The 13,874-nt window shown below is 42.8% G+C and overlaps 1 protein-coding gene across 1 annotated transcript; it reads left to right on the top strand.

Annotated features, from left to right (window-relative positions):
• The first annotated feature begins 5,733 nt into the window (after positions 1–5,733).
• LOC132098459 (zona pellucida sperm-binding protein 4-like) lies at positions 5,734–7,966 on the top strand. Its single transcript, XM_059504569.1, has 8 exons — positions 5,734–6,502; positions 6,576–6,763; positions 6,836–6,933; positions 7,005–7,162; positions 7,236–7,428; positions 7,499–7,646; positions 7,726–7,798; positions 7,877–7,966. The coding sequence occupies exons 1-8, from the start codon at positions 5,734–5,736 to the stop codon at positions 7,951–7,953; spliced, it is 1,704 nt and encodes a 567-aa protein (XP_059360552.1). The 3' UTR covers positions 7,954–7,966.
• Positions 7,967–13,874: the final 5,908 nt, after the last annotated feature.

A 13,874-nucleotide genomic window follows, 5' to 3' on the forward strand; every position in this document is an offset into this window, starting at 1 on the left:
TTTTTTTAATAAACTTTGCAGAACCCTTAGGTGTCTTTGTCTATTGGCATTGTTTTGGTTCAGCAGAATGTGGGATTACATGCCTCTTCCCAGTGTTTTCCCCTCTCACTATTAAACCAAGGTTCCACAACCTTTTGTAAGGTTGTGCATTCCTTAATCCTTCCTCCAGTTGCTAACCTGGGGCCGCACAAGGCTCCCCTTATTCTTTTAATTTGTCTTCCAAACAGTAGTTTGGTTCCCGACATTCACAATATAGAAAGTAGTTATGTGGATTACTTGCGGCTTTTGTTTTAAATACAACTCAAATCGCTGAGCTCAAGTTTTAAGTGGAAATCAGTTCTCGACTGTCTTGAAGCAAACACGAAACGGTGTCAATTGTCTGCAACTCAAAGTAGTGATATTAAAGGAATACTTCACCCCAAAATTGTGTCACTAATCCCTTACCCCCGTGTTGTTCCAAACCTGTAAAAACTTCATTCGTCTTCGTAACACAATTTAACCCCTTACTTGTCACCCCCCATTTTCAGCATGGAGACACAAATGACATACCCAAAATTAAAAGGTTGCTGCTTAGGAGTCTTTCTTACTAGATACATAATGTTCCCAAAGCTGACACTTCAAAGTTTACTGTTCATGAATCAGAATTACTCAGACTGTTATAATAGAGATAAGCTCAAACATGTCAATAAAAATATTTAAAACATACTGAAGTGTACTAAATGATGTAGGATATGATTTTAGATACATGATGAAGCTAAAGCCACAAGTCTACTAATACTTCACTTTGATATTTCAGAATCTGATCTCACAAAGTGTGAATTTTATTAAACCTTTTCTAAGACCATGTCATGTGTATTTTTAGAGAAGGCTCATAAAAGGCTAATAAAATTGATTTGACTCCTGGAATGCGATTATCTCTTGTTTGATTCTATTGTTCTTGCGAAACAAGCCTTTCACACATCGGCCAGGTATGACACAATAATGATAAATGAGGATTTTCTTTTTTTTATTCCGCTACTATTAGCCTTTGTTTTGGGTATTTCAAGGTTTACCAAGCCACATCGCTTCATTTCCAGTATACATTTACCCCACTATTATCAAAAGCCTTACTATAAAAATACAAAACATTTTCTTACAACCTTTGACAATACTACAAAATGCATTATGAAGAAGATCTGCACCTGCTATGTAGCTGCATTAGAGCTAACGTTAGCATCAAGCTACATGAGACTATTTATGAAATTATTAGTACACTTTTACTCAAAACTCACTTTAAACCCTGACTGAGTGTTTGTAATAACCTCCTTTTGGTCGTTTACGGTTGTAAAAATATGCTATTTATAGCCTTTTACGTCGCTGCACAAGTTAGCATTTCAGATGTACATTTTTAATATTGTTATAAAAACGCCCCAAATCTCAAGAAAATCACATACCAACTATTAACTAACGTAATCGTGTGTTTATTATTTGGATATTTCATGGGTACAGAGGTTTCTCTGTGTTGTTGTGGTCAGATATCAACACGGAAGTGTACAGGAAATGCATCATGGGCAGGACAGGGCGGGATATGATGCACAAGACACGGGCGAATCCGGTCTCTGTCAGCGCGCACACGGAAGACTATACACACAGAGACAGGGCTGGGAGCGGATCATTATCATCAGATCGCGTAAATCAGTGGAAAATGAATAGATATTATGATTCTGTCTGAAGAAATATGAAGTAAACATCAGTAAATATATCTCTGTGTATATGCAACTTTTGACTATAAACCCTATTTGACACTTTTCAGTGAATCTATGAGAACACAAACCACTGCAGACGTGACTGAATATGAATGCTTGGTGAATTTCATCCACCAGTCCAAACATTAGTTCTCTTTGGGTGTCATTTCGGCAATGATTTCTCAGAATTATAACTGACCTGCTACTGCACAAAAAAACCCTTACGTCAGTACAGGTTCTGCAAGTTTGGCTCCCCAAATACTAAATTGAACTTAAGAGATGCCTGCCATTTTCCTAACACAATGGAAAAACCTATAAATAACCCATCTGAAGGTGGAAAATGTTGTGCCAGTGTTGATACTGGGAGTGCGCTTTTATTGTACATGGATTTAAAAGCATTAGAGATGTCAACAAGGAGCATTAGGAAACAGATTTAACTGAGCAAACCTATTTGGGGATGCAAGGAGAAAATTAAACTGCTCATTTGAAGTTACCAACACGAAGAAATCAAGTTCACTGCATAAGAGGCACGCAAAATCTGCAGTGCTTCTAGGAAGTGGACGTTCACGCAGAACTCCCAGAATTCCCTTTACAGCATCATGGGCAATGTATTCCACCTTTACAGTACTCATCAAAAGGGAGCTCACAGCAGGTCCCTTTAAAAGGGTTATTAACTTCCCTAACGTGAAAAGGGAGCCTTTCCTTCTGGCAAGAGAATAGGTACAGTAGGACTACCCGCTTCCTCGCTCAAATCAATTGGTTAAACTAGACAAGAAAAACCGAAGCAAGAATAAGTTTGCTCCCCCACATTTATTGAAGACCAGCCAAAGTCTTCTTGTGCTCTTGAACCACTACAGGACCGAGCGAGGCCTTCCCTTCCCACTGAAGGCCTAGAAAAAAAAAAGCAGACACCAGAGTTAAGTGCTTGAAGGGTCAAAAACCAAGCTTAAAAGCACCTTCCTACCTCCAAAAGGAGAAGCAGCAGTTCCACCATCAGGACCACATGTGGAGTCACAGCAACCACAAACCTGGTGGTTCCCATCAGCAGCAAGCCACCTGCAATACGAAAAAAATCAGACATGGCACCTTTAATGTATTCGTACGTGGCATGAACATACCCATTGGCAAAGGAACAGGATTTGTGGAGCGCGTCACTAGGTGCAGAAGCAAGAGTGGCCTTCAGAACACACGTTATGTAGATCTGCAAGAGACACCACGGGTAAGGGGTCACAAACCAAAGCAAATGGGAGAGGTCGTTCTCCCCAACACTCGGAATACATACAGAAGGACTGGATCCCCCCTGGAACATGAAGGCCTCCAGCTGGAACCGGATTTTGTCTTCCTGGGATCGAGGCATGAAGCGCGAGCTGGAAGCTGTGACCTTGGCATCCACAAGACATCTAAGGAGTGAAAAGTAGTTGTCGGGGACAAAGTGGTTACAAGGAGCAAACGCGAGAACAACTCAACTCTGCAGCATCTGGTGACATGAACACACCCATGATTCTCAATGAACAAATATCTCGGAAGGGCGTTCACATCAGGTACTTGGGTGGCCACACAGCTGTCCACAAACACACGCAGAGGGACGTGGTTGTATACCTTCACGGATGCCTCAACATTAATAACGTCACCCAGGAAGTAAGAGTTTGAAGGCCTCTCATAGGACCAGTCATCTGCAAGAGGGAAGAACTGCTTAGGCACAGCCTCGTTCAGAAGGCAGGAGGTCTAGAGAAACTGCACAAACCCATCATGAGCTTCAGGGAGAACAGCAAGACTTCTTCACCAGCCTCCGTTGAGGCATAAGGGACCCAAGTTGGCTTCAAGGCATTACCGCTGACATTTTGAAACCTGCCGTTCAAGTTACCAATTAAACGGGCTTCCGGTTCCACCACCGCAAGCAATGCCATGAGTCACAAAAGGTCACTTACCTTTGATAATGGCATTGAACACCAATAACTGCACCACCTGCACGGGTAATCGGAGTGCCAGCAAACGCCTCAGGAGTGTAGGTAAGGGCAAAGGTGTAGACAAGCTCATCCTTGGTCATCTATAGGAGACTGACGTTGTTACCAAGAGGATTCTCCCCAAACCCCAACCCATTCCAAAAGGCATCTTAGCAAGTCATGCCATAACACTTGGTTACCCGAGTAAGCAGTTATTAAGGGTTTTTCCCCCCACTATAAAAGAACCGTCCCATGGATGTTATAGATTCAGGGAGCCATCGATACCAAAACAAGGGCCCATTTTTAGTAGGGTTCAATAGATCTAGTAACACTTAACCGCTCTTACCATCAACACACTGTTGCAGTCCTGCAGTTCGTTCTCAAAGAAGAGCACCTTGGAGCCTGGGACCAAACCGACAACAGGACATCCTCCCAAAGTCAGACCAGATGGCTGGATCAGTTCACCATTGCTAAACAAGTCCTGCTGTACCTCCACATGAACCCGGTTCTCACCGCATTGAATAGCTACACTACTGGGAGTCACAGGTTGCCTCAAATGGAAGTCCACCGCCATCTCACTCGGCACTTCTGGAACAATGGGAAACCTCCAGTCCAAAGGCTTCACTGGACCCTGCAACACCTGCTTCTCCTGAAGACCAAGAGGCTCTTGTGCAAATCCTCTGTAGTCAAGACTCTGAGACGGAGAAGCCTTCTGCAAAGTGTCTCCGAGCACTTGAGAAGAAACAGGCACTCTGGAAGCTGGATATGATTGATGCTTCTTGCTTTTTGGACTTTGACTGGATCTCAAACTTCCAAAAGCATTCTTCAGATCAAACACCACAAGCACAACCAGCACTAACACATATTGCAAAAGACCCATCCTGACAAACGTTAACACAATACCCACCAGTCCTCGTCTTTGCCATTAAGTACAGCTTTGAATTTAAGCGGCTCCTCCCCTTTCAGCTTGACTGATTACCTTTGATTCTCCTCTGGACCTGTAATTAACAAATGAGAACGTTCTGGAATGTCACTAGCCAATGGAAGGCTTGATAAGGATCTGAGATTTTCATCTACACTTATTTACAATTTTTCAGTTAAAGTTTGACAGTGTGTCTATGATAGACAATGAATGTCATTAAAAAAGCCCCTGATATGACTCAAATAATAGAGAATATTCATAAAAATCTCTCTTTTTTTTAAAAGAGTTTTTAGTTTATCATTGGAAAAGAATTGGAAAAATGTAGAATTACATCACTTGCTCCCCAATGAATGGGTGGCATCAGAACGAAAGTACAAAGAGCTGATATAAATATAAAAATAATCCACAAGTAATTCACATCAATTACTGTCTTTTGGAGGGAAAGGCTGTGTGTTTCTAAGAAACAAATCCATCGTTAAGAAATTCAAACTATTCTTTCCGGCCAAAATAGGAGTTCATAATCCCAGTTAAAGGTGCCATAGAATGCGTTGATACAATATTTTAAATGATATCTACATAAAAGGTACGTGGCTTGGGTATGGGCAAAAATTCTCCAGAACGGTTTTACATGTCCATTTACAACCCTGGGATTTGTCCCTAGAATTATTTGGAAGGGTCATGAACAATAATGTCGAGCTCTGCTCTGATTGGCGGTTTCACAGCTCGGATCTCTTCTTTCCAGCGTGAAAGATGGAGAGATTAGGCTTCCAACCTGATATGTTTGAGCCTGTATCAGACGAAGATAAAGATTTGGAAAGAATGTTTAGCGTCCGCGTGAACAAGGCTTGAGAGAGTTGTCAGTGAAGATGTGGACGCAGCCTCTGTGTTGCTTTTAAAGCGTTCTTTCAATAAGAATTGAATCTTGAGATCCAATGAGAATCACCCAGTAGTTAATGAAGAGGGAGGGACTATCGTTAATTAGCTGAAATCTGTAGAATACAAAAAGACCAAAGGGCAATATCTACACTTGGTCACACTCCATTTCAGTAGGTGGCGGGAATGCACCTTTTAAGTTGGTTTGCCAACCGCCATTAAATCCTAGAAGAAGAAGAAGAATCTCCACTTGGTGTTTAGCTGTTGAACAATGGCTGGAAGTTGGTGTTTGGTTCAGATTTCGTTGGTCTGTGCGTTCTGTCATGCTGTTCCACAGTGGAGTAAGTCGCTTCAGGATGTTCAAGCTCTGATGATGCAGCAAACTGACCAGCAGTTTCAGCTCCAGAAGCCAGTTCAACAGCTAACTAACCAACAGTTTCCGCTTCGGAAGCCAGTTCAACAGCTAACTAAGCCGCAGTTTCCGCTTCAGAAGCCTGTTCAACAGCTAACTAACCAGCAGTTTCCACTTCAGAAACCAGTTCAACAGCTACCTACACCGCAGTTTCCACTTCAGAAGCCAGTTCAACAGCTACCTACACCGCAGTTTCCACTTCAGAAGCCAGTTCAACAGCTACCTACACCGCAGTTTCCACTTCAGAAGCCAGTTCAACAGCTACCTACCCCGCAATTTCCACTTCAGAAGCCTGTTCAACAGTTAACTAAGCCGCAGTTTCCGCTTCAGAAGCCTGTTCAACAGCTAACTAACCAGCAATTTCCGCTTCAGAAGCCAGTTCAACAGCTACCTACCCCGCAATTTCCACTTCAGAAGCCAGTTCAACAGATAACTAAGCCGCAGTTTCCGATTCAGAAGCCAGTTAAACAGCAGTTTCAGAAGCCAGTAGTGCAGGCAGAGCCCCTTGATAAATGTGCTGTAGCTGATTCTGAGCAGATCCAATGTGGTCTACCTGGGATCAGTGGTGCTGAGTGTGAAGCTATCAACTGCTGCTTTAACGGACAGCAGTGTTTCTATGGAAGGGCGGGTAAGTGTTCTCAATCTTTCGTTCGTGTCAAACTGATTCTCTGAATTTAACCTGCTCTTGTACCTTGTTCTAGTGACTGTCCAGTGTATTAGAGATGGTCAGTTTGTGGTAGTGGTGTCTAGAGACGTTACTCTGCCTCGACTGAGTCTGGATACGGTTCATCTACTGGGTGGAAATGACCCACCTTGTGCTCCTGTGGGGTCTACACCTTCCTTTGCTATATACCAGTTCCCTGTGACCGCATGTGGCACGAGCGTGATGGTGAGCAGCAGCTACTGGTTTTATTCTGCATTGCTTATGATGGACTGGATGCTGACACGTTCCTATTCACAGGAGGACAGCGGATATGTGGTGTATGAAAACCGAATGACCTCCTCGTATGAAGTGGGGATTGGACCATATGGTTCCATCACAAGGGACAGTCATTTTGAGTAGGTGATCCATGTCTTGGTGTGACCATTAATCCCTGATAAATGCTACAAGCTCGCTGTGTGTCGTCCAGGTTTCTCTTCCAGTGTAGATATTCGGGAACTTCCGTGGAAGCTCTGGTTGTGGAGGTCAACTCTGTTCCTCCACCTCCACCAGTAGCTGCTCCTGGACCTCTCAGGGTGGAGCTCAGACTGGCCAATGGCCAATGTGTCACCAAAGGCTGTGCTGAAGGTAAGGTCTTGTCCTGTGTCTGCCTAAAGCCTTTCAAACTGGAGTCTGGTTAAACCCCAGTGTTGTTCCTCAGGGGATGAGGCCTACACGTCCTATTACAGTGACGCTGATTATCCCATCACAAAAGTCCTGCGAGAGCCTGTGTATGTTGAGGTGCACATTATGGAGAGGACCGACCCCAACATTGTCCTGACGCTGGGACGTTGTTGGACGACTTCAACCCCCAGTCCACTCAGTCTCCCCCAGTGGGACCTTCTGATCGACGGGTGAGTGTACAGCCAATCTTTATCCAGTTGGTCTGCTGGGAGACCCTTTCTAACTTTCTCTTGTTTTCAGATGCCCTTACCAGGACGACCGCTATCTGACCACACTGGTTCCAGTGACTGGATCGTCTGGTCTTCAGTTCCCAACCCACTACAAGCGCTTTGTTGTGAAGATGTTCACATTTGTAGATCCAGCCTCACTGGCTGCTCTGAAGGAAACCGTATGCCCCCCTTTACTTGAACATCTGTATATTTACTACTTGTGGATTCTATGACTTGAGCCTCTTTCTTCCCTGTCAGATCTTCATCCACTGCAGTACAGAGGTGTGCCATCCATCATCTGGCTCTTGTGAGCAAAGCTGCACTAGGAAACGTGAGTTCTTGCTTTCTCTTGACAAGAGGAACGGAGCATTTTAGAAGTGCATTCTCACTTCGAACATTTCTCTTTCAGGAAGAGACACTCGTATCAAGGCTGTCTCTGGGGAGCAGACTGTGGTTTCTAGTGGAGAAGTTACTCTGGTCATGTAAATCTAGTGTTTTTTTTTTTTAATAAACTTTGCAGAACCCTTAGGTGTCTTTGTCTATTGGCATTGTTTTGGTTCAGCAGAATGTGGGATTACATGCCTCTTCCCAGTGTTTTCCCCTCTCACTATTAAACCAAGGTTCCACAACCTTTTGTAAGGTTGTGCATTCCTTAATCCTTCCTCCAGTTGCTAACCTGGGGCCGCACAAGGCTCCCCTTATTCTTTTAATTTGTCTTCCAAACAGTAGTTTGGTTCCCGACATTCACAATATAGAAAGTAGTTATGTGGATTACTTGCGGCTTTTGTTTTAAATACAACTCAAATCGCTGAGCTCAAGTTTTAAGTGGAAATCAGTTCTCGACTGTCTTGAAGCAAACACGAAACGGTGTCAATTGTCTGCAACTCAAAGTAGTGATATTAAAGGAATACTTCACCCCAAAATTGTGTCACTAATCCCTTACCCCCGTGTTGTTCCAAACCTGTAAAAACTTCATTCGTCTTCGTAACACAATTTAATCCCTTACTTGTCACCCCCCATTTTCAGCATGGAGACACAAATGACATACCCAAAATTAAAAGGTTGCTGCTTAGGAGTCTTTCTTACTAGATACATAATGTTCCCAAAGCTGACACTTCAAAGTTTACTGTTCATGAATCAGAATTACTCAGACTGTTATAATAGAGATAAGCTCAAACATGTCAATAAAAATATTTAAAACATACTGAAGTGTACTAAATGATGTAGGATATGATTTTAGATACATGATGAAGCTAAAGCCACAAGTCTACTAATACTTCACTTTGATATTTCAGAATCTGATCTCACAAAGTGTGAATTTTATTAAACCTTTTCTAAGACCATGTCATGTGTATTTTTAGAGAAGGCTCATAAAAGGCTAATAAAATTGATTTGACTCCTGGAATGCGATTATCTCTTGTTTGATTCTATTGTTCTTGCGAAACAAGCCTTTCACACATCGGCCAGGTATGACACAATAATGATAAATGAGGATTTTCTTTTTTTTATTCCGCTACTATTAGCCTTTGTTTTGGGTATTTCAAGGTTTACCAAGCCACATCGCTTCATTTCCAGTATACATTTACCCCACTATTATCAAAAGCCTTACTATAAAAATACAAAACATTTTCTTACAACCTTTGACAATACTACAAAATGCATTATGAAGAAGATCTGCACCTGCTATGTAGCTGCATTAGAGCTAACGTTAGCATCAAGCTACATGAGACTATTTATGAAATTATTAGTACACTTTTACTCAAAACTCACTTTAAACCCTGACTGAGTGTAATAACCTCCTTTTGGTCATTTACGGTTGTAAATATATGCTATTTATAGCCTTTTACGTCGCTGCACAAGTTAGCATTTCAGATGTACATTTTTAATATTGTTATAAAAACGCCCCAAATCTCAAGAAAATCACATACCAACTATTAACTAACGTAATCGTGTGTTTATTATTTGGATATTTCATGGGTACAGAGGTTTCTCTGTGTTGTTGTGGTCAGATATCAACACGGAAGTGTACAGGAAATGCATCATGGGCAGGACAGGGCGGGATATGATGCACAAGACACGGGCGAATCCGGTCTCTGTCAGCGCGCACACGGAAGACTATACACACAGAGACAGGGCTGGGAGCGGATCATTATCATCAGATCGCGTAAATCAGTGGAAAATGAATAGATATTATGATTCTGTCTGAAGAAATATGAAGTAAACATCAGTAAATATATCTCTGTGTATATGCAACTTTTGACTATAAACCCTATTTGACACTTTTCAGTGAATCTATGAGAACACAAACCACTGCAGACGTGACTGAATATGAATGCTTGGTGAATTTCATCCACCAGTCCAAACATTAGTTCTCTTTGGGTGTCATTTCGGCAATGATTTCTCAGAATTATAACTGACCTGCTACTGCACAAAAAACCCCTTACGTCAGTACAGGTTCTGCAAGTTTGGCTCCCCAAATACTAAATTGAACTTAAGAGATGCCTGCCATTTTCCTAACACAATGGAAAAACCTATAAATAACCCATCTGAAGGTGGAAAATGTTGTGCCAGTGTTGATACTGGGAGTGCGCTTTTATTGTACATGGATTTAAAAGCATTAGAGATGTCAACAAGGAGCATTAGGAAACAGATTTAACTGAGCAAACCTATTTGGGGATGCAAGGAGAAAATTAAACTGCTCATTTGAAGTTACCAACACGAAGAAATCAAGTTCACTGCATAAGAGGCACGCAAAATCTGCAGTGCTTCTAGGAAGTGGACGTTCACGCAGAACTCCCAGAATTCCCTTTACAGCATCATGGGCAATGTATTCCACCTTTACAGTACTCATCAAAAGGGAGCTCACAGCAGGTCCCTTTAAAAGGGTTATTAACTTCCCTAACGTGAAAAGGGAGCCTTTCCTTCTGGCAAGAGAATAGGTACAGTAGGACTACCCGCTTCCTCGCTCAAATCAATTGGTTAAACTAGACAAGAAAAACCGAAGCAAGAATAAGTTTGCTCCCCCACATTTATTGAAGACCAGCCAAAGTCTTCTTGTGCTCTTGAACCACTACAGGACCGAGCGAGGCCTTCCCTTCCCACTGAAGGCCTAGAAAAAAAAAAGCAGACACCAGAGTTAAGTGCTTGAAGGGTCAAAAACCAAGCTTAAAAGCACCTTCCTACCTCCAAAAGGAGAAGCAGCAGTTCCACCATCAGGACCACATGTGGAGTCACAGCAACCACAAACCTGGTGGTTCCCATCAGCAGCAAGCCACCTGCAATACGAAAAAAATCAGACATGGCACCTTTAATGTATTCGTACGTGGCATGAACATACCCATTGGCAAAGGAACAGGATTTGTGGAGCGCGTCACTAGGTGCAGAAGCAAGAGTGGCCTTCAGAACACACGTTATGTAGATCTGCAAGAGACACCACGGGTAAGGGGTCACAAACCAAAGCAAATGGGAGAGGTCGTTCTCCCCAACACTCGGAATACATACAGAAGGACTGGATCCCCCCTGGAACATGAAGGCCTCCAGCTGGAACCGGATTTTGTCTTCCTGGGATCGAGGCATGAAGCGCGAGCTGGAAGCTGTGACCTTGGCATCCACAAGACATCTAAGGAGTGAAAAGTAGTTGTCGGGGACAAAGTGGTTACAAGGAGCAAACGCGAGAACAACTCAACTCTGCAGCATCTGGTGACATGAACACACCCATGATTCTCAATGAACAAATATCTCGGAAGGGCGTTCACATCAGGTACTTGGGTGGCCACACAGCTGTCCACAAACACACGCAGAGGGACGTGGTTGTATACCTTCACGGATGCCTCAACATTAATAACGTCACCCAGGAAGTAAGAGTTTGAAGGCCTCTCATAGGACCAGTCATCTGCAAGAGGGAAGAACTGCTTAGGCACAGCCTCGTTCAGAAGGCAGGAGGTCTAGAGAAACTGCACAAACCCATCATGAGCTTCAGGGAGAACAGCAAGACTTCTTCACCAGCCTCCGTTGAGGCATAAGGGACCCAAGTTGGCTTCAAGGCATTACCGCTGACATTTTGAAACCTGCCGTTCAAGTTACCAATTAAACGGGCTTCCGGTTCCACCACCGCAAGCAATGCCATGAGTCACAAAAGGTCACTTACCTTTGATAATGGCATTGAACACCAATAACTGCACCACCTGCACGGGTAATCGGAGTGCCAGCAAACGCCTCAGGAGTGTAGGTAAGGGCAAAGGTGTAGACAAGCTCATCCTTGGTCATCTATAGTAGACTGACGTTGTTACCAAGAGGATTCTCCCCAAACCCCAACCCATTCCAAAAGGCATCTTAGCAAGTCATGCCATAACACTTGGTTACCCGAGTAAGCAGTTATTAAGGGTTTTTCCCCCCACTATAAAAGAACCGTCCCATGGATGTTATAGATTCAGGGAGCCATCGATACCAAAACAAGGGCCCATTTTTAGTAGGGTTCAATAGATCTAGTAACACTTAACCGCTCTTACCATCAACACACTGTTGCAGTCCTGCAGTTCGTTCTCAAAGAAGAGCACCTTGGAGCCTGGGACCAAACCGACAACAGGACATCCTCCCAAAGTCAGACCAGATGGCTGGATCAGTTCACCATTGCTAAACAAGTCCTGCTGTACCTCCACATGAACCCGGTTCTCACCGCATTGAATAGCTACACTACTGGGAGTCACAGGTTGCCTCAAATGGAAGTCCACCGCCATCTCACTCGGCACTTCTGGAACAATGGGAAACCTCCAGTCCAAAGGCTTCACTGGACCCTGCAACACCTGCTTCTCCTGAAGACCAAGAGGCTCTTGTGCAAATCCTCTGTAGTCAAGACTCTGAGACGGAGAAGCCTTCTGCAAAGTGTCTCCGAGCACTTGAGAAGAAACAGGCACTCTGGAAGCTGGATATGATTGCTGCTTCTTGCTTTTTGGACTTTGACTGGATCTCAAACTTCCAAAAGCATTCTTCAGATCAAACACCACAAGCACAACCAGCACTAACACATATTGCAAAAGACCCATCCTGACAAACGTTAACACAATACCCACCAGTCCTCGTCTTTGCCATTAAGTACAGCTTTGAATTTAAGCGGCTCCTCCCCTTTCAGCTTGACTGATTACCTTTGATTCTCCTCTGGACCTGTAATTAACAAATGAGAACGTTCTGGAATGTCACTAGCCAATGGAAGGCTTGATAAGGATCTGAGATTTTCATCTACACTTATTTACAATTTTTCAGTTAAAGTTTGACAGTGTGTCTATGATAGACAATGAATGTCATTAAAAAAGCCCCTGATATGACTCAAATAATAGAGAATATTCATAAAAATCTCTCTTTTTTTAAAAAGAGTTTTTAGTTTATCATTGGAAAAGAATTGGAAAAATGTAGAATTACATCACTTGCTCCCCAATGAATGGGTGGCATCAGAACGAAAGTACAAAGAGCTGATATAAATATAAAAATAATCCACAAGTAATTCACATCAATTACTGTCTTTTGGAGGGAAAGGCTGTGTGTTTCTAAGAAACAAATCCATCGTTAAGAAATTCAAACTATTCTTTCCGGCCAAAATAGGAGTTCATAATCCCAGTTAAAGGTGCCATAGAATGCGTTGATACAATATTTTAAATGATATCTACATAAAAGGTACGTGGCTTGGGTATGGGCAAAAATTCTCCAGAACGGTTTTACATGTCCATTTACAACCCTGGGATTTGTCCCTAGAATTATTTGGAAGGGTCATGAACAATAATGTCGAGCTCTGCTCTGATTGGCGGTTTCACAGCTCGGATCTCTTCTTTCCAGCGTGAAAGATGGAGAGATTAGGCTTCCAACCTGATATGTTTGAGCCTGTATCAGACGAAGATAAAGATTTGGAAAGAATGTTTAGCGTCCGCGTGAACAAGGCTTGAGAGAGTTGTCAGTGAAGATGTGGACGCAGCCTCTGTGTTGCTTTTAAAGCGTTCTTTCAATAAGAATTGAATCTTGAGATCCAATGAGAATCACCCAGTAGTTAATGAAGAGGGAGGGACTATCGTTAATTAGCTGAAATCTGTAGAATACAAAAAGACCAAAGGGCAATATCTCCACTTGGTCAGAATTTAATTTTTTTTTTTTTTTTTTTTTTTTTTTTTTTTTTTTTTTTTTCTCTCTCTTCCAAAGCCAAGTACACTCCACACTCCAGATCAGTAGGTGGCGGAAATGCACCATTTATGTTGGTCTGCCAAACCGCCATTAAACACTAGTAGTAGTAGTAGTAGTATCTCCACTTGGTCACACTCCATTTCAGTAGGTGGCGGGAATGCACCTTTTAAGTTGGTTTGCCAACCGCCATTAAATCCTAGAAGAAGAAGAAGAATATCCACTTGGTGTTTAGCTGTTGAACA

The sequence above is a fragment of the Carassius carassius genome, chromosome 22 (genome assembly GCF_963082965.1).
Source record: "Carassius carassius chromosome 22, fCarCar2.1, whole genome shotgun sequence".
Lineage (NCBI taxonomy): Eukaryota > Metazoa > Chordata > Actinopteri > Cypriniformes > Cyprinidae > Carassius > Carassius carassius.

Coding starts and splice junctions, on each gene's coding strand:
- LOC132098459 (XM_059504569.1), top strand. CDS start 5,734: ATGGCTGGAAGTTGGTGTTTGGTTCAGATTTCGTTGGTCTGTGCGTTC. Junction 6,764..6,835: donor CATGTGGCACGAGCGTGATG/GTGAGCAGCAGC, acceptor TCCTATTCACAG/GAGGACAGCGGATATGTGGT. Junction 7,647..7,725: donor TGGCTGCTCTGAAGGAAACC/GTATGCCCCCCT, acceptor CTTCCCTGTCAG/ATCTTCATCCACTGCAGTAC.